The 21,666-nt window shown below is 40.6% G+C and overlaps 1 protein-coding gene across 1 annotated transcript in view; it reads left to right on the top strand.

Moving 5' to 3' along the window:
• Nucleotides 1–21,666, top strand: part of CAMK4 (calcium/calmodulin dependent protein kinase IV) — a 140,598-nt gene that overhangs the window by 116,775 nt on the left and 2,157 nt on the right. Inside the window, exons 8-10 of the mRNA XM_079795354.1 lie at nt 10,875–10,950; nt 15,788–15,914; nt 20,493–20,645. Coding sequence (XP_079651480.1) covers nt 10,875–10,950; nt 15,788–15,914; nt 20,493–20,645 — 356 coding nt within the window. The remainder of the gene's footprint in view (nt 1–10,874; nt 10,951–15,787; nt 15,915–20,492; nt 20,646–21,666) is intronic.

Genomic DNA, 21,666 nt, shown 5'->3' with positions numbered 1-21,666 from the left:
AGCTCTTGTAGGGTTTAACGTTTAACATCTTGTAGGGTCACTTTCCTTATTTGCTTTTTTTGGGAGGGTGTGCGAGGAAGGGTGTGTCATTAATTCAGATGGTATATAGGACAACAGAGAGAATGGGGTAGTCCCTAGTTCTCATTGATGGCACTGGCCTAGCCTCATTAACAGAAGGGCTTCAATCTCTGGAGATGGACAGTGCAACAGCCCTCACATCCTCTTGCACAATCTCCCAGGATTGCCTGAAGGCACCCCACACATACTCCACAATCCAGAGACAGAATAATAGCTGTTAACCCATGCCAGCAAGAAACTCAACCTCCCCCCCTCCCCCCCCCCCCGTCCCCCCAATGGCTAAATTCATCTGCCAACAGCCTAAAGCTTGGGAAAACCAGTATGCAATTACATTAGTGATCTCTCAGAGTCCCTTCTGTGACTGAAGAGAACAGCAACCTTCCAAGGGCTTTAATAATAGGATTAAGAGCAATTCTTTTTTGCAGCATACCAGAATGGTCATTCTGTGAATGAATGATTCATTCATTGATAAAATGAACATTAGCTGTCTAATGGACTCCATTTTAGGCACTGAGATTACAAGAGCAAGTACAGTATGGTCTTGCCCTCCAAGGATTCCATGCGCTATAAAAGAAAGACCTGTACATAATAAATCAAAGTCTATTATGATCCATTTTATATTTATCTGAGCCAAAAGCTCAAGGGTACAGAGAGGAGCATTTGAGCTGGACACTGACGGGTGTATAGGAGTTTAACAACTGAAGAGGTGGCCACAAAGCATTCTTTGCCAGCAGGCACAGGAAAAGTCACAGAGGAGTGATAGCATTGGGCAAGTTCAGGGATTGTTTGTTACTTCATCACTTTGCATGACTGGAACATAGACTCCTTGATACAGAGGATGCAGATGGACTTGGAAAGGTCAGATGGACCATATTTTCAAAGAATTTGTACATCAATCTAAACAATTCAGACTTGCTTTGGTAGATAGTAGTAATCTATCAAAGGTTCTTAATCAGAACCATCATATTTTAAAGTCAAATCAGTATTTTATAAATATCCTGACAATGACATTATGACAGATGGATTGGAGGAGAAAAGAGGTCAGAAGAAGACAAATTAGAAAGCTATTGTAAATGCTCATTCTTGGCCTTCTCATGTCAGAAATCTACACATGGTTTATTGTCACTTCATAAACAGCTTCTCAGCAGATAATGTGTCTGACCTATTCCTAAGTCCAATCATTTATTCTTTAGATAAAAATGATTGTAAAACTACTATATCAGATGCTTGTCCCTGCCATAAACAAGCCTGTCTTACAGGTAATGTCACCTTATGATGAAGGCTTATTTTCCACTTACTATTTTTTCCTCTGTAGACATCCAGATCACCCTAGGGCTGTATAATTGGGAAAGAGGGAATTGAGTGGTAGAGGCTCACCAGGAAGCAGTCATTTGCTATATTATGAGAAGAGGAGAAAGAAACAAGAAAACTCGGTTGGGGGGAGAGAGAGAATTGAAATGAAAATTAAAATGCTTTTGTGGACTCATGTACTAAACATATGCATGGATTTACTTTTATAGGCTGAGGCAGGCTTGGAAGTCAAAAACAAATAAGTTCTATATATTTAATTACAAGAGCACGGTCTAAATTATGTATAAATAAACAGAGTTATTTATACATTCTCTTGACCTAAGGAAGTTCACTAAAATATTACTTCAGCATGTAATAAAATATTACTTCAAAGTAGGAGTAGTTGGGGGGTGGGGGCGGTGGGCAGGTTTTTAAAAAATACACCTGTGCAGAGTAACACAGAAAAACTGGAAAAGCTGAGTTAGGGGAAAACAGAAGTCACAGTAACATCAGGGCAAAGGCCTAGAGCCGGGGAAAGATGCAGAGTTCTGAATTTTTAAAAATTAGTAATGATAGTTTCTGTTTATCTGTCTTACAAACAATTACACCGTTTATAGACCAGGCTAAAGTTCCCTGTGAAGTCCACCCTCACTTCTAGCCCCTTCTCCCCTCACCACATATAAGCACTGACATCAGTTTGGTGTGTGTCCTTCTGAGATACTTAGGTGGAAAGGAAACTGTCCATTTATAGAATGAGTTAGAAATGAGACCCAAGTACAAGACTAGTGTGCTCCTAGATACATACATGACTTCACATGGGGGCTTTACATTTAACTCAAATTATATGGTCTGAGGGCCATATAACTGATGGAGGGCTTGTTTCCTTGCTTATGCAGTAAGAGTGATTGCATCCTAGGTCAATTATTTCTATGTATACTGGAAAGTGGGTGTTTATGTTATACCATTTGTCATTTGTCAAGAAATACAAAAAGGAAAAGCCATTCACAAACCCTTTACCCCAGAGGGTTCTCTTATAAGTAAATCTCAAAATAAAATCACAGATGCTGCGTGCTTATGCAAATATTATTTCCTGGGAAATATGCCCAGTTGAAACAAAACTCCAGGCCAGAAAATTAAAATTTGTGACCCAGCTAAATGAAATCGATGACTAGTTCTCTGAAATAACCCATGAAGAGTTCAATATTAAATAAATTCTCAATATCTTGTTCTTGGGGAAAAAAAATAGGTTTCAAAAAAAAATCCATTGGTCCATGACTCCTGATAAATGTGCTACAATGTCACTATGCAATATTACTACCAAAATGTCTTAACTGTTTAGCTATTTAAGAGTTAAATAGCTAAAACCTACCCATAGCAATCACAGAAAAGAAGGATAGTTGATCTTTGAATAACTCAAGGGTAGGGGTGCCAACCCCTTGCAGTCAAAAATCCATGTATGTCTTTAGACTCCCCCAACACTTAACTATTAATAATCTACTGTTGATGTGAAACCTTACCGATCACATGAACATTCGATTAGCATATACCAGTATGTTATGTATTTATTATGTACTGTATTCTTACAGTAAAGTAATCTAGAGAAAATAAATGTTTTAAGAAAACCACAAGGAAAAGGCAACACCTTTACAGCACTGTATGTATCGATTGAAAAAGATCTCTGTGTAAGTAAACTTGTGCAGTTTATGCTCATGCTGTTCAAGGGCCTACTCTGTGAGCTGGTAGAGTAGGAAAGAAACTAATATGATGATGGGTGAGATAAAAATATTCCTAATACCAGTTATCTAATTCACTTATATATTCAATTAAACTGTGTATTTTATATTTCATATTTCTATTTGTCTATTTATTCAAATTCTATTTCCAGGGTCCAGAGCTGTTAAGAATTTATTATCTCTTGGCATTTCCCAGGGTCTCATTAGAAATAAGCTATTATGTTCACTATACCAAAATTAAAAACAATTTTTCAACAACCTACAGTCAGAAGAGATTTCTGCCACAAGAACACAAACTACTAAGAAAAAATGTAGAAAAATCTAAATGAAAAGAAGTAAACATAAAATACAAGCTTTCAAAATACCTTCATAAAAGAAGTGGTTTTGTTCTTTTCGAGACGACTAAATAGCTAAAGTGAAATAGTAAGAATACTTTAGAGGTAATCGAAACATGTAAGAAATGACCTCACCTGAGAATTAATTAAATACCCCCAGTGATGACTTTCTTCTTACTATGAACTTTTTTAAAACTAGAAGAATTAAATACACAGTAAAATGTCAACTGCACTTTCTGTAACATTCTGCTTGACAGATGGTGTGTGTACACGAGGGTTCCCGTGGGGCTTGGCGACAATAGGAAGGGAGCAGGGAAGGTGAGAGGAAGAAAGAGAATGTTAAGCAGGTGGGTGGAGGGTGCCCAGATCCAGCTTCTGTTCCCGACCACAGCCCTTCTTTGTCCCTGAGATAGACTGTGTCCCCAGGCATCATATGACTGTCCCAGAGGCATGCTCACGGTGCCTGATCCAAATGAGCAAGTGCCAGGTAAAGGAAAAAGTGGTGAGGGAAGGCCATAGCTCTTTTGTTCTTGACCTTGCAGAGGACAGGACTCTGCAGGTTGAATGTGGGCTTATTTTAAGCTGTCTTGCGAGTTTTACATCTACAGGAAATGAATCTCTTGAGGTCTCTGCATTGGTCTGGAACTGAGCTAAGCAATGTATATTCTGTGTAGCTTCAATTTTGTAGATGTTTGCTCCTTTTTTGTTTAATAAATCTTTAGTGAACTCCTATTACACACCAGGCAGTGTACAGGTGCTAGAGGTATAGAAGTGAAAAACAAAACACTCTTCTCTTTAAGGATGATACATTTTAGTGGAAGAAGACAACAAACAAAGTGACTGTGTACGTTAGATGAAAAGAGGTGACAATTTCCATGGAAGGATATGGAATTAGGAAAGAGAATAGGAAGTGCTAGGGGCCTGGGCTGCGATTTAAACAGGGTGATCAGGGAAGGCTTCACTCAGAGGGGACATACGAGCAAAGACTTGAATGAGGTGAGGGAGAGAGCAAACCATGTGCTGTCTAGGGAAGAACATCCCAGGTAGAGGGGACAGAGACACCAATCCTGAGGCAGGAACACACCTGGGTATCTTTAAGGTCCAGGAAGGAGGCTGGTTGGTTGGAGTGCAGTGACAAGGCGGGAAACAGTAGGTAGGAGAAGGGGATCCGAGAGCTCCAACTGGAAGGATACAGTTAATATTTACTGAGATGAGGGAGACTTTTGGAGCACCAGGTTAGGCCTTGTTGATTTTGAGATGCCTGTTAGACATCCAAGGGAGATGACATGTGGGCAGAAGGGTGTATATGTTTGAAGTTCAGGAGTAAGGACATGGTGGTTGATACAGATGTGGGCATTATCAGCTAATATGTGCTATTTAAAGTCATGAGACTCTCCAGGCAGAAAAGGAAATGATCCAGATTGATCCCTGGGCAATACCATTAGGAGGCCAGAAAGAGGAGAAAGAACCACATTTATCATTTATAGATATCTAATAGTAGAGGAAGCTCCACAGGACAGAATTAGGAATTGTGAATGAATGCTGTAAGGCACAGATTTGGGGCTCAATATACGTATAAAACACTCCTTTAACATCTAAAGCTGTCAGCAGTAGAAGAGGCTGCCTCCCTGGGTTGGGAAATGGTCACAAAAGCTGATTGACTTATCTCTCAGGATTCAGGGCTACCAACAAGGGAAGGGAGGAAGAATACCACTACTTTTGGACTTACCCAGCAGATATATGGTTTTTAATTATTACCACTACAGCTGTGTGTAACTGTGTAGTCAACTTGAGGAGTATGGCAACCACCTAGTTAAATCAAAGTTAACCAAATATAATTTGGCCTGAGATGGCTGATAAAATGGAGTCTAAAGAGGTTCTCACCAACATCATAGCCTCACGTCTCCTGTTTCCTTTGGTTTAGAGATCATCTTTTAAGGTCCTGGTATTCCTTAACTCCTGTATCTCCATACTATGTCATGTTCTGCACCCACTTCTTTGTAACTGTGACTACTCTAGGAACAGAACCAGCTGTTCCCACGAATGCACAGGGCTGTGAGGCTCAGCTCTGTTATCATATGTGAGGGTGGGAATGATGTGTGGGATAGAGGTCAGAAGGAAGAGTTGATTGATGGCAAGTGGGTAGAAGACTTACTTAAAATATGTTATTTGGGCCCTGAATACTCTGCAAAATGTTCCATTTTAGAATGTTGCTGCAGAAAAGATATGCATGAAATAAAAAGTTACAAAAGAATCAGTGATAGTTATCAGTAAGATTTATAGCACCTTTAGAGAAAAAAAAAAGCAATACTTGCCATACTAAACACTAGTCAGAGTTTGAATTCTAAGTCCATGACTTTATATTTGCATCTCATCTACAAAAGAGATTCTTAAATAGTTTTCATATTAGGATGAGTTTGGTTTATTTTTAATTTGGTTAATTTTTTTATACCCCACCTCATCCCACAAAAATGGAAAGGTAAGAAAAAGAAACAGGCTAACTTTCTTCATCCATCAGTAGTGGAGGGGGGTCCAATAGGGGAAAAAGAGGGACATCTGTAATACTTTCAACAATAAAGATAAATTTTTAAAAAGAGGTGTGGCCTCTGTGCTATTATCTTAAAAAAGATATCACACAGTTCACATGGCAAAGACAACTTTTTAACAACTTAAATGAAAAATATTAAGTGAGAGGTGGATTTACTGATATTTATAACTAGTGGCCCGTTGCAGGAAGATTATTGCAATAGGGCTTCCTGCTGCGCTCTCCCCCGCCCCGCCTGCTTCCCTTCCCTCTCCCCGTCCCGCCTGCTTCCCTTCCTTCTTCCCTGCCCCGCTTGCTTGCTTCTCCATAGCTTCGCTCCCTTCTGCAGATCTTGGCTTCTTTCCACACTCTCTTGATATGCAAATTAACTGCCATCTTGGTTTGGTTGATTTGCATACTTGCCCTGATTGGCTGGTGGGCATGGCTTGGGCATAGCAAAGGTGTGGTCAATTTGCATATTACTCTTTTATTATGTAGGATATTAAAAGACCAAGAGAGAACCCTAAACTAAGCCTGAACCCTAACCCTAACCCTAGCCTGAGCCTGAACCCTAACCCTAACCGTAACCCTAACCCTAACCCTGACCCTAAGGAAAAAAAAAAAGGAAAAAAAAGACCAAGAGAGTCCAGAAAAATGGAAAGGATGAGTTAGAGCCTAAAGCATAGACTTTTGTGGCCCCAAGAAACTCTGAATTTAAGAAAAGCCTCTACAGTGAAAATGCCCTGTGCTGTAGTATAGGAGTAAAGATAGATTCAGGCGTTAAGATGAAAAAAAGACACACACACACACACACACACACACACACACACACACACACACGTTTTGAATTGCTAAAATGAAAGCATAGGAGAGAATTCAAAAACAAACAGCACCCCTGACCTACTGGAATCTGTAGCCTGGCCTTGACCTGCCTGCTAAGTGCTCCAGCCACACTGACTTCCCCCAGTTTCTTGGGTGCCCCTTGCTCCTTCCTGCCGCAGGTCTCTTCATATGTGCTTTCTCCCCCTATCCCCCCCCCCCCCCCCGCACCCTCTTCTCTCTCTTTCCCCAGCCACTGTCCTCTCCCACTTTGCCTAGTTAACTGCTCTGGATCCTTTACATCTCAGGTTAAACTGCTTTCTCATTCTGACCAAGTGAACCCTCTATCAGAGACACTCTCCCTACAAGCACTTCCAATCACCACTTTGCGCTTCTTCACATGGTTTTCTTGACCAACCTCTCCTCCCCACTCCAAACTATAAGCTCCATGATGGCAGGCTTGTCCTCTAATGCCTCACTCTTCTTCCCCCAGTACCACCTAACAGTATGCCTGCCATGCAGCAGGTGCTTAACGAATCACTCATACTTCTTTAATGAGTGAATGAATGAACCCGTTGATTTCATTCACCTTAGTCTCCCTTGGATTTGTCTTTCTCAAAACAGTTAACAGTAGTTTGAAAAAGTCCTCTGATAAAGAATGCCACTCTGTATTACACCTGAGATGATTTTCTCCCTCCACTTTGTTGGTTTTTTAGGTAGGAAGGGATCATAAAGGCCCCCTAGGGCATTGACAAAATGAAGGTACAATCAAGGACCAAAATCAACCTTAATTTTTCTCCTCGGGCTTTAGGAAAAGAGGGAAAACCTTACACGAATGGTCCCTGTGTGTCAGACTCTTACCTGATGCTTTTATTTAAGACCATTTCCAGAACTTGGTACAGTGAGTTTAATAAATTGACAATCATTCCTATCTCTAGATTCTCAGTCTCTAGATATTTTAATGGTACCATGGTCTTATTAAAAAAAAAAAAGAGCACTGTGAGGTCTAAGTGGTATACTGGTGAATAAGTATTATAATTAGAGTTGGAATTTTTAATACAATTTTTATATTCAGCTAAAATTGCTTTTTTAAAAGGTATGTCTGATATCTTGACAATTCCAAAACCATCTACCAAAATTATTCTTCATTGGAGATTGGAGTATGTGTTCTCCTAAGACCTCTGTAGTATTTAGTGTTCAATGGACAATAGCATGACTGATAAAGTAATTTTAGGAAGTGGCTGGGAACTTGTGTCAGGCAGAAAAGGAGACTTAAAAGATAGCCAGGGAAATCAATAAATGATTACTGACTATTTCAGAAAAGGTGACTCTAAATTATTTTAAACTCTAAAAACCATTACACCTGATATTATTTTCTCCCTCCTCCACTTTGTTCGTTTGTTTGTTTCGGCAATGAGTTGAGAAAATATATGAAGGACATCCAGATATGCTTATAATGTTAAAGGTGGGCTGCCTGATGCCTGTTCTTGAACTAAGTTGGAAGCCGTCAACTATTTCTCACTCTAAGAAAATCACAGGTTTGCAGAATCCCCTGCAAGGACATTTGATCCCTGGGAGACTTGAAGCCCTGGCGTGCCAGAGCCTGAACTTCATTCTAGAAAAGCTTTTGGCTCTTGGAAAGGTTTCGGATAGATTACAAGAATATGTTCTGCTGGCTCTGAAGTCAAGGTCACATTAACTAGTAATTGTAAACATTTAAAGGATAGTATGAATGGTATCTAATTGTGTCTGGGTGTTTAGAGTTTTTTTTTACCCAAATTTTATATTATGATTAATAAATACTATAAATTCCTTTTTAAAAAATCTTAAGAGAAATGTGTTATGGAGGACAAACACATTCTATATTCCTTTTGTCTCTGAGCCTCATGATAGAAAGTTTAGCTTGTCATACCACAAGTCACGTGCATTGCAACATAATGCCTTACAAGGAGATGAATTGTCTCTGGAACGTGAGGTTGTGCCCAGTGCTATGAAGGGAGATATTGCCATGGCAGTTAAGAATGCTAGATGCCCTATAAAGTGGATTCGAAGAGAATTTTATTCCATGGTATTCACTTTATTGGAGGCTGTTGGCCTGGGAGCTATGAAGAATGGCCAGCAAAAGCGTCTGACCTTTGCGACAGGGTGCTGACCTCTAAACAGCACAGGAGGGGAGGGTTGATTTCACTGGAGCCAACAAGAAAGGTGCCCATGGAGCAGCACACAGAGAAGGCGCTCTGGCAGGAGGGAGGGAGTGTAGCAGGTTCCATGTCCTCTCCTCTTGCTTGAACTGTCAGTGACTTTCCCTTTACCAACATTGCTGTGGCTTGCAGGCTAAAACTCAAAGTAAACTTGGAAATAGCCAGTCCAATTCACTCAGATTTTAGAGGTTGAAACCAAGACCCAGAAACTATAAAGGACTCTGCCCACCCTATTTCTGTTTAAACTGCAGTGTGGGGCTTGGTAGCCATTCACGGCTGTGAAGACCTGTGCATGCATTTCAGTTCCCAGACTGAACAGCTCTCAGAGGCAAAGACAGACGTAGGGTCCCTCATGAGAGTGGCAGCCTAACTGGAGTTTCCTATGCATTATGATGAGCAAAGCATTTGTGAGTGGGAATTCGGTGTTGGGGCTGTTGGGGTCCAAAGGAACCGTCTGTGGGGTACAGATAGCTCTGGGAAATGAAAGCTAACCTGGCAGAGTGAATGGTGTTGGCATGGAGCATGCGTTTTCCTTAATTATGTTAATTGAATCTTAAAAGGGAAGTTTTCTAGGAATCATTTGCCTATGCATGAGAACTACTTGGCCCAGATATGATTCCTTAAAGGGTGCATCTTGCTGACTTGCTGCTAAGAGTGTTGTAATGCACACCATTTCACCATACAAGCTCTTCCTCTTCTATGTCTCATGGAACACAAGTTCTACAGGAATGAGAAGCTCCTGATTGGGAAAGGATGGGGAGGAGGGGGTAGCATGGGAATGTCAGTGGAATAGCCACTGTTTCTTCCTGTAAGTTAAACCCAGAGTCCCAGGCGGACAGCTCACTTTGGCAGTATGGCATTTCCAGTCTACAGGGACAGGGGGTCCCGTTCGCTTGCTCTCCTGTCCCCGGAGGGAAGGAGGCGTGTGGTGCCCCCAGCCCCACGGCCTCCCTCAAGGAGCTCTCGGCATTCATCAGTCAGCTCCTTCATTGGGGACCCCACTGACACCTACAGCACTTTTGTTTAAAGTTAAAAAAGGCTACTCTGGGCTGTAGTTCTGAGCCTTATTTCTGCATAGATGGTAGACTTCTGGCATCTTTTCTTCCTTTGTTAGTAAGGCAAACCAACACCACCTGCAATCCACGGGGCTTGGATTCAGTTAACTCTCCATTTTCACGGCTCCAAAGTAATAAAAACATAAAAGAGCTCTTCACAATTCTGTACTAAAGGCTGTGTTGTGGTTGAGAACGCCTTCCTCTTTCACAATGTGGGCAGGGCTAATAGGAGCAGCCCCATTCTACTCAGAGAAGACCTCCTTTCTCAGTTCATAGTCCCAGACTCCCTGGGACAGCTGCTCTCTGTAGTTCTCAACACCATCCGGGGGCATATGCCAGGGCCCGCCCAGCTCCTGTTCCAACCTTTCAGCACTAGCGACTTCTCAGTCCTTCCCACTGTTTACCCGGCCTCTGGCCTGTACACTGTCAAACACAAACACTCACGAACACCCGTGCTCCAAACAGATGGAGCTCTCAAGGTAGCATAACGGTGCCTGTTTCCCTTACTATGCCAAAACTTTTTCTCCTTTCCTTTCTGTGTACAAAGCTCCCTTTGAAGTAAAGGATCTTTTGTAGCAGAGACAGAGCTCTGCATGATGTGGAATGTTAAAACTAACAGCTTTCTCTTTATGCGCTCCAAAGGCAGAGAGACGATAATCTCTCCCACGAACATAGACGTAAGAATCTGTAGCCTTCTACTTTGGTTTGGGCAGAGAAGATTGGTTATAAAACTCTCTGAAGTTTATGCTGATGAATTCATTTCTTCCCCGTTGCTTGTGATTAAAATGTAAGTGTTGAATTTAAACACCAATTTAACACAATTTTTGCTCTTCCTGCAGCACCTGAAATTCTTAGAGGCTGCGCCTACGGACCTGAGGTGGACATGTGGTCTGTAGGGATAATCACCTACATCCTGTAAGTGAAGAAAAGCAATCTTCATGCAAACTGTCTGCCTTTACTGTAATATTTGCTAGGTACTCACGGTCCTCATAAAAAGCAAGATTACTTTCTGACTTTTTGTGATTTTCTACAACATACTGAACATACTTAGTGATATACTTTTCTGAAATTGAGCATTGCTTTTTATTTTGTAATTTTCTCAGGGCCAGTACTCCTGTCCAGGGCTTTCTGTGTCTCATTCTGCTATGCAATGCAGAGCAGATTTGGGGAACAATTCATTATTTGGTGATAATAATGTATGTGAAACTCATGTTCATTTATTTTAAATGCTGTTATTTTACCTATTTGCATCTTGTCAAGAGAATTAGTCCTTTTTAAAGGGCAAATAGATATTTAATCTCTTAAGCAACCCCAAACTGAGACATTTCCCATCACAAATGTCTTAAATGCATTTTAGCTATCAATTTTATTTCCTTTCTCTGTTAGGTTCTCAGGGACCTCGAGTTTAATACCGTAAATTCAGAGAAACATTAGGTAGAAAAAAAAATGGGCTAAATCTCTCACTCTCTGGTATCCCCAATTCTATTCTTGAGCTCCTTCTATTAATAAACAAGGCGTTTGGGGAAACTTGCCAAAGAGATGATGGAATTACAGATGAATACAGGGGAAATAAGAAAGAATGATAGAAGAGTGAAGAATATGCCTACAACAGCAACAAAGCAAGATATCAATGAGTTCCAGAATTTAATTCAAAGCAAGCAGATTTGGTTGCCATTTAAAGGATACTGCAAGGTTAATTGTTGGAACCTATAATATTCAATTCTCTAAAGGAGTTTTAGAGAGTGTAAAAGAAAGTATATTGTCAGGTCAGCCTGCCATAACAAAATACCACAGACTGGGTGGCACAGAAATTTATTCTCACATTTCTGGAGGCTGGAAGGTTAAGGTGCCAGTACGTCGAGTTCTGGTGAGAGTTTTCTTCCTGACTTATAGACAAACACCTTCTCACTGTGTCCTCACATAGCAGAGAGAGGAAGCTAGCTCTTTGGTGTCTCTTCCTTTTTTTTTTTTTTTTTTCATATATTTTTTATTGATTTTTTACAGAGAGGAAGGGAGAGAGATAGAGAGTTAGAAACATCGATGAGAGAGAAACATCGATCAGCTGCCTCCTGCACACCCCCTACTGGGGATGTGCCCGCAACCAAGGTACATGCCCTTGACCGGAATCGAACCTGGGACCCTTTAGTCCGCAGGCCGACGCTCTATCCACTGAGCCAAACCGGTTTCGGCTGGAGTCTCTTCTTAACATGGTACTTATCCCATCATGGTACTTATCCCACCCTCATGATCTCCTCTAACCCTGATTTCCTACCAAAAGCCTCATCTCCAAATCCCATCACGTTGGTTAGAGCTTTAATACATGAATTGGAAAGGGGACACAATTTAGTTAATGGAAGAAAGAGGGCTTTTTGTTTTGTTTTTAATTTGATAGTGATCTTAGAAATTGCAGGTAATATGGCTAGGCATTGGGTGACTGGGGTCAGACCCCCAACCAAGTTAGTAAACTCTGAGCATAGACATTGGTCAGTAGCTAAGACAAAAGGGTCAACAAGCAACCCCTAAGTAGCCAGAGGCTATTATGTGATGTCCAAAGATATTTCCTGAATGCATTGAAGCTTCGGAAGATTTGGAGAGGTACAGACCATGTTTTTTCTTATGAAAGTGAAAAATGTTAGGTAATTTCTATTTGCCACACTTAAGTTCTTAATTCATTAACATGAATTCCTCAGACCACATGATAGAATTCCTAAATTCCTTCAGCTTATATTTGAGATCACTTTTATACTGGGAAAGAATATTGTCTCCTGAATGATGGAGGTGACATATCATACTTAGTGACATGAAGTGAAACACTGAACTACACAAATAATGATTCATATTTGCCCCAAAAATGTAACTGTGCCCACCCAGTTACAATTTCATGTTGAAATGTTATGGGAGGGGTTAAAGCATTAAGGATATGTAAGAACTCAGAGAGATGAAAGTAGGAAAATAAGTTACAGTCACCCTGAAAAAGTGAAATAACTCCATGGTATGGTCACTGACAAGGGGAAATGAAGATAAAAATCTGTGATCATTTGAGACACATCATATAGCCCTGAAAATAATCTTAAATGTCCTTTCCCCTAGTTACTTGTTTAATAGGTGTTGGTTGAAAGTAGCAGCAGGAACCCCCAGAATGAAAACAAGATTGCTGCTTACAATGAATATCCCTTAATTCTGGTCTAACTCCTGTCAGCCCGGGGGCCTTTATTTTTTATGTGCCCCAGGCATGAAACAGCTCTGGCCACCCACACAGGCATCGAGCTAGGACGAACCAAGGACTGTACGTCTGCTTGGCCCCTGACTGATGTAAGAGCAACACCACCCGTCTGTGTCTCCTTGCCATTGCCAGGGGGCCTGGGACTTTTCATGTATTCTGTAGCTCATTACTCATTGGTGAAGTCCACCTGGGGGGGCGGGGGTTTCACCGGCACATTTTCTCCAGGGAACTGTGCCCTTGGACCTGTGCATCTCCTTTGTTACCATTGAAAGTTCCACCGGGCCATTTTGTGTTATGACCTTGCTATTTCTAAGGATGACAGTAGACTGGAAATGAAGGCCATGTTGTTGTTTCTTACAGGAATTCTGGTCCTTCTATCTTTTACAACTAAACTCTTGTCCCCACAGACAAAAACAGCTACTACAATGCCGAGGTCCGAGTCAGAATCAGATTAATGTCAGAGATTCAAACTCTCCTTCATCTTTCAACACTGTAGTTCTGCCCAATGGCTTGGAGCAGTGGCATGTACTATACATTCACACATCAGGCCAGTGTCATCGTAACACCCTCCTCAATGGTCCTTGTCGGCAGTCTAATTTTCCCATTTCTGAAGGGTTTCTGACTCATGTGTGCGCGCGCGTGTATGTAGGTGTGCACTCTGATGTGTGTCACATTTCTTTCACTTTTGGCACTTCAGGCTGACATGACATCCACTTTTTACCTCTGTCACCAATGCACACATTTGCTGACATGACTGAAATGAAAGAAAGGCATTTGAGTACTGTACCTTCTGAGCTGTCATTTTTCTCTCTAGATTTCCAGGAAGGGAAACACAAGCTAAACTAAACCTGGAAAGTTGGCTCATTTCTCCATGACTAACCAACAGGCTCTTTTTCTAGGGTTGTGAGGGCACAGGAGGGTCGGGGGAGGCTGGGCTGCCTCCTTGTCAAGGTGTGGACGTGCGCTCCCTTCTCGCCTTAGGCTGGAGTCGGATCCTCTGTGTGGGCACCGCAGTGGGAGAGGGTGGGTGCATGGCCTGGGCCACAGCACCCCTGACCTTGCCTTTGCCTGGCTGCTCCTGAATATTTGAAAAAGACAAAGACTCTCCCAAAGGGATGTTCCCAGAGCAAAAGGTCGTGCGGAATTATTTCTTCTTAGAAACCCACTGTGTTGGGATGCAAACCATTTCGTGCTCTGCACCAGTCTGGCCAGGAAGACTTTGGGGAAATGCTTTTTAACTTATTCATGCTTCCCCCCTTCCTTGCCCCATTCCCTGTCAAATGCAACACATACCCTGGCAGGGACTTTTCTTTTTTTATAGTTTCCTTTTGGTTCCTAGTGATTTCAGAACCTTCACCATCTAGAACAGTGGTTCTCAACCTTCCTAATGCCGCGACCCTTTAGTACAGTTCCTCATGTTGTGGTGACCCCCAACCATAAAATTATATTCGTTGCTACGTCATAACTGTAATTTTGCTACTGTTATGAATCGTAATGTAAATCTCTGTGTTTTCCGATGGTCTTAGGCGGCCCTGCTAGCGGTTCTCAACCTGTGGGTCGCCTAAGACCATCGGAAAACACAGATATTTACATGATGATTCATAACAGTAGCAAAATTACAGTTATGAAGTAGCAACGAAAGTAATTTTATGATTGAGGGTCACCACAACATGAGGAACTGTACTAAAGGGTCGCGGCATTAGGAAGGTTGAGAACCACTGACTAGAACCAGTGGAGGCTCCGTGGTCCTGGACCTGGAGCTCACTTTTCCTCTCTCTGTGGGATGCCACAGGTGGTGCTCCATTTCTTTTCTCCCACTTCCTCTGTCATTTCTTTTTCTGACCCTGCTGTGGGAAATGAGCGGGGACCTAGTGAAATGTCTGTAAGAGGTACGACAGCGAGGGTCCCATACAAGGTGGAGGAGACTCTAGGCTGCTTATTTATCTGGTCACTGTATGAAGTTTCAAAAGGCCATTCTCCAACAGTAGTTTTAGCTCCTGTCTTTGTTCACTCTGAAATCCAAACTGGAATGCAATGGAAATATAATGTTTACTTATATGTAGGAATTCAGTGAATAGGGCTGAGTAAAAATGACGGAAAAGTCTTTTCTTCCCACCTTTAAATCTCTTTATTCTCTAAATCCTAATTCTCCCACTTTTTAGTAAACCGGAACTCTAATCAATCTCTATATTCTCGAATCCTGGTGAAAAAAATTTATGGAGAATCATAAGCATGATGCCTATAATAATGTTAGCTATTGTCATTGGTGCTTTGTGTCATAATTACTAATATTAGTATAACTGTTCTTAGAAATCCTAAATTGGTTTTGTATCTATTCCTATTTCCTGACAACATCATTGTGTGTTTACAAACTCAAAAGAGACAAGGCAATTTCATACCTGTGCTGAGTAGACTTGCATTCATAACAGGAAGCTGTGAGAAAGAACAGTCTTGAATTTTTGCAAAAATATTGGTGAAAGATACTTAAGTTTTAAAAGACATTTTATTCTCTATCGTTTGTCCCTCTAGACTTTGTGGATTTGAGCCATTCTATGATGAAAGAGGCGATCAATTCATGTTCAGGAGAATTCTGAATTGTGAATATTACTTTATCTCCCCCTGGTGGGATGAAGTATCTCTAAATGCCAAGGACTTGGTAAGTGTGATCAAAACAAAACAAAATAAAATCCCTCACATTCATTTTTAGCTTATTAATGGACAGTGTCATTTGCCCCTCTTAATATCTTATTTCTTTATAATTATATTTTTAATAAAAACAATACAAGCTAATAAATTTTCTTTATACATAATGAAAAATAGATATGCTTGACTCATCATTAGCTGAGTTATCACAGATTATAAATTACTACAGTATTAATTATCATTTCCCACTTAGTCAGTGTAGAGCCTTGCTTATGAAGACAGATGTGCTGGGTGAGTCTAAACATAATTTACACAGAAGAATTCTGTTTTAACATGGCTGGCTATTACCTAGATTTGGTTGTATTTCAAATAAAACATTTTTTTCTTGAAATGTTTAAACTTATTAAAATATCCTGATACTAACACAAGTCCCACGATGCATCACTGGCATTGTAAGTAAGTTACACTGTACTCACAGTGCATTCTGTTTGCTTTTTGCTGTTGTTGGCTTGATTTACTGTGCTTGTCACTTAGGCTTACATTGAAGTTTGTTTGCATTCAGGAAGTGAATGGGGAGATGGCCCACCAGTTCTAAAATAAAGAGGATACTAGCATGTTATTAAACATTTACCACCAATCCTCTAGAAAAAAATTATGCAGAAATTACTAAAAGCTGACTTTTGAATCACAGAGATTAGATCTCCAAGGGATCTAAGATGACTTCCTCTCATTTAAAAAAAAATACATTTTTTATTGATTTCAGAGAGGAAGTAAGAGGGAGGGAGAGATAAAAACATCAATGATGAGAGAGAATCATTGATTGGCTGCCTCCTGCATGCCCCACACTGGGGATCAAGCCCCACAACTTGGGCATATGCCCTGAATGGGAATCGAACCGTACCTCCTGGTCCATAGATCGATGCTCGACCACTGAGCCACACGGGCCAGGTGCTTCCCTCATTTTTAAGATGAATGTGCTAAAGCCCAGAGAAATGAAATGACTGTCCAAGGTCACATAGCTTCCTAGCAAAAAGTCATTGTCAGGAACTAAAGAATCAGGTTTCCAGACCCCTCATCCAAAGCTTTCCCCCCCTCCATTTTCTCTTTACCATCCACGTTCTTTCATGAGGCAGATCCCCTATAGGCCATGACTTTTCCAGAGTGCCTAGGCAGCGAGGGAGTATGTGTGACGTGTGGATGTGTCATCCCAACTTTGCCCTCAAGTCAGGCCCCACACTCCTAAACATCTCTTGAATCCATCCACTTCTCTCCACTGCCACCACCACTGTCCAACCTACGCTCCTATCTCTCCCACTGGACCACTGTCACAACCTCCTGTCTGATCTTCCTGCCTCTTCTCATCTACACAGGACCCACAGGTATGGTCTTACAAATAAATCACATCATGTCAAGTCTCTTAGGATCAATCCAAGCTCTATAACAAGATCTACTCACATCGCCTGGTCTGGAGCCTGTCACCCTCTCTCGTGCCGCTGATTTCCCATCGCTCTCCTTTGGTCTCTGCACTCCAGTGCACCGGACTTCCAGTCCCTGGTCCATGTAGCTCTGGATTCGGGCCATTGTTCTCTCTTCTGCCTTGTAATGTTCTTTCCTGCATTCCTCCCCCCTCTGCCTCCCCACCATCTCACACAGACACACGCACGCACACACACACACACATACACACACACACACACCCCTCTTGCAGGGGTAACTCTTATCTTCAAGACTTAGCTGTCATTTGACATCCTCGGGGAGGCTTCGTCTGCCCCTCTTTGGCAGTCCCTCCTCCTCCCTTTGCTAAATTATTCTTTTGCCCTTCGACTTCCTCTTTCATGATAGTCACCATTTACATTTGCTTGTGCAAAAGCCTTCCTTAAACTTTGGAAGAGGATGAAACATATGTGCCCAGATCTTAGTGCCATATGGACATGTAATACAGACTATAAATGTTTACTGAATGAAACAATGAATTGGGACAGAGACCATTGGTTTTTAAAAGTTGAACACAGCTGGATTCAAGTGCCCCCTTCCTCACAACCTAAAGGTATAGCCTTGGGCTTGTTATATAACCTGTCTATGACTTCGTTTTCTTATCTGGAATGACACTAGATACTGTCACTAGAATGACACAATCTACTATCACTAGATTGTTGGGAGACTTAAAGGATATAATACATGGTAAGTAACAAACACCAACTCAATAATAATTCCTTTACTTAGCCCTCCTTTCATATTTTTTATCCCTTCCAACATTAAATGCATAAGAACGTTAGTTAGCAGTGATATTTCTTGAATTAACTAAATTCTGTTAGTCAATAAATTTATAAAGCTTCAGAACCAAAGGAATCCTGAATCTGTACTTACTAGCAGAACCCACATCTGTTCTGTCTTCAACAGAGGCAACAGTGCCAATGAAGTGGGAGTCAGATTGTAAGGGGGCTCTAGGATATTTGTAAGGTTTGGGTTCAAAACCTGGATCTCTCTGACCTTCTGCAAGTTTCTTAACAATTTAGTGCTTCAATATCTTCAAATGTAAACATTAATGCTGGTATATGTAAATTTCCAGTACCTATTGTCTTTCAATAAATTCTTTGTATTTTCATGAGGAGGAGAATGGTAATCATGAGGAAGAGGGAAACAATAATTGGAAAATGGGAGGAAAATATCTAATTGTCAAGGATATTGTTAAAGATTAGGTATCATTTACATAAAAAGTATTGTGTTCACCTGTTCAACAGATGATAACTATGACTACTATCAGATTTTCATTTATTGCTGTGCATTCATTTTCTTAATCATCTCTACCTCCCTCCACCTCTTCCCAGATTTTAAGCCTAAGTAGTATCACTTCTTTGCCCACTACAAATTCAGTGTCTTTATCCCAAACACACATTTCTTTGCATGTTTTACAAAAAAGCAAAAGGAGAAGTGGATATTTATACTTCGTTTGACATGCTGCATGATTTTGATAGCCTGTGTTCAGTTCTTCTTAGATTATTAGAGTTAGAAAAGACCTCAGGCCTTAAATCATTCAAAGTTCCTCATTTTACACCTGAGTAGACCAAAGGTCAGAGAAGTTGACTGCCTGAGGCACTACTGTGTAGTGACCACAAGATGAACTCTGAGGTAGCACAGACCTGAGTTTGAATACACTTTCCACCAATTACAAGTTGACCTTAGACAAATCACTAAATCTTTCTGAGCTTCCTTCCATCCCTCCTTTATGAATTGATAAGTTATGCAAAGGATTATATGCGTTTTTAAAATTATATATATATGTATATATGTATATATATATATGTATATATATGTATGTATTGATATATATATATGAATTCAACAGATGATATCCATGACTATCAGATTTTCATATGTATATATATATATATATATATATATGTGTGCATATATATATATATATGTATATACACACACACACACACACACACACACACACACACACACACACTAGAGGCCCAGGGCACAAAAATTCGTGGACTCGAGGGGGGTGGTCCCTCAGCCTGTCCTACACCCTCTCTCAGTCTTGGAGCCCTCGGGGGATGTCCGACTGAAGGCTTAGGTCCGCTCCCCGTAGGCTGCTGCCGAGGCAGGAGAGGCTCCCGCCACTGCCACTGTGCTCACCAGCCATGAGCCCAGCTTTTTTATTATATAGGATGAATGGATTGACAAAGGAAATTAGGTCATGTAACAAAAGGGCCCAGGAGAGTGATCATCAGCACTCAATTCACAGTAGGTCTTTGTCTAGGGTCACAGGAAGTAGGGCTTAAACATGCCTTCTGACTTCAAATAGCCTCTGACTCATTCCAGATCCTCCCTTCTTAGCCTTATTTGGGTTGTTGATCTTCTTGGCAATTTTTTTTTTTGTTTTTTTTTGTTTTTGTTTTTTGTTTTTTGTTTTCTTTCTCTTGGCAATTTATTGTCTGCTCTTTCTCAGGAGTAGGGGTAAACCTCCCAGAATGGGCTGCCATGGCAGAATTCAGTTCTTAAAACAAATCATGTCCCCAAGCCACTGACACCTTACTTTGATTCTAAATAGGTTTTACCCCTGCATTCTGCTTATTCAAGTATCCCCAAAGGATTAGAGAGAACCGTCAATGTATGCATTGTGGCATAATCATAAAGGCTATGATACTATCCCATTTTTGTCACTTAATCCCCACAGAATGAATGATGATGAGCGAATGATTCCATCTTCACTGAGACGTATTAGAAGTTCTGAATTCTAAGGAATGTGAAGTGCAGCCTAGTATTATTCAGATGCCGGTTCTCCTGGAAAGAGCTTTCACTCCACAGGCCAGCCAGGACCTGTTTCTTTGACTTCTGTTGGAAAGTCTTCTCACAGTTTGGGCTCTCAGGTGGCATACACCACTGTCTTTTCACTCCCTCAGCTACTGCTGCCTGAAGCCATTCTTACCCAAGGTGGCCTCTGATAGCTTAAAAAAAAATTTTTTTTTAATGTATATTCAGTGGTGAAGCTAGGGAAACAGAATCAGACCTAGAAGTTCACAAGCTGAGGGGCAAGCCCAAATTTCCATAAAAATCTCCTTATGGCTCTTTATCACTTCAGGTCAGGAAATTAATTGTTTTGGATCCTAAGAAACGACTCACTACCTTCCAAGCTCTCCAGCACCCATGGGTCACAGGTAAAGCAGCCAATTTTGTACACATGGATACTGCTCAAAAGAAGCTCCAAGAATTCAATGCCCGGCGCAAGCTTAAGGTAAGATGGCATTTGATTTTTTTGTTTTAAAGATGTCTCCCTTATCTTGAACTATCAAAGACAATTCCACCGTTCTTCATCTAATACTATTATTCATCTCCTGCGGTAACAGGAAAATCCTGCTTTGAGATCCCAACCATGCTGGCATAAGCCACTTACAGTCTTAAATTATCCGTGATAGTAATTTACTGTTAACTAAAGGAAATGTGTTGTATATTGAGATTTACTCACCAAGTACATTATCACTGCTTCTCATTTACTTAAAGCTCACCTGCTTAAATGGCATTGTTTAGGAAACTGATATTTATTCAGAAAGTTGTCTTCTTCCTTGAATATGTGAATATTGGGAAACAATCTTTAAAAACTATGTTTTATAATATAGGTAAATAGCATATTTGGTAAAAATTTTTTAAATTCAAATGATATAGAAAATTATCTGGAGAAATATATCTATTTTCATAAGGCATATGTGGAATAGAGAAAATAGCTTTTCTCTTATATATTGGTGTGTAGGACCAGCTATATATACAAGGATTTTAGAGAATAGCTGGGGGCAAAAAATGGTGCTCTACTCAGACATCACTTACAGGCCGATACTAAATAAACCTGAAGCTTTTCATGGTTAAACTAATTTAAAATACTCTGGATTACATAACATTAACTTAACTCGGTATTTCTCAAATAAATCTGACCATGGAACTCTTTTATCCCTATAACCTCTATTATAATACATCTATGGAACCAATGTTTCATGAAACAAATACTTTGGGAAACACACTCTAAAATTTTTGAAAACTGGTAATCCATGGACAAGCACATTTACTCGGGCTTTCAATTATCCAGATAATTAAATACACACGCCTGTTTGGGATTAAAGAGATTTTTCTGTTATTTCTCCAAATGAGTTTTCATATAACAGTCTTGGTATAATAATATTTTGAAAGATTGAACACTAACATAAAAAGCAAACTTCCTAAATGCAAAGTTGAGATTGGGCTCTAGTTTGGGATTTTCAGTGGTG

The sequence above is a fragment of the Cnephaeus nilssonii genome (genome assembly GCF_951640355.1).
Source record: "Cnephaeus nilssonii genome assembly, chromosome: 2".
Taxonomy (NCBI): Eukaryota; Metazoa; Chordata; class Mammalia; order Chiroptera; family Vespertilionidae; genus Cnephaeus; species Cnephaeus nilssonii.
The sequence above is the reverse complement of the archived record's forward strand: the minus strand, read 5'-3'. Positions and strand labels throughout refer to the sequence as shown.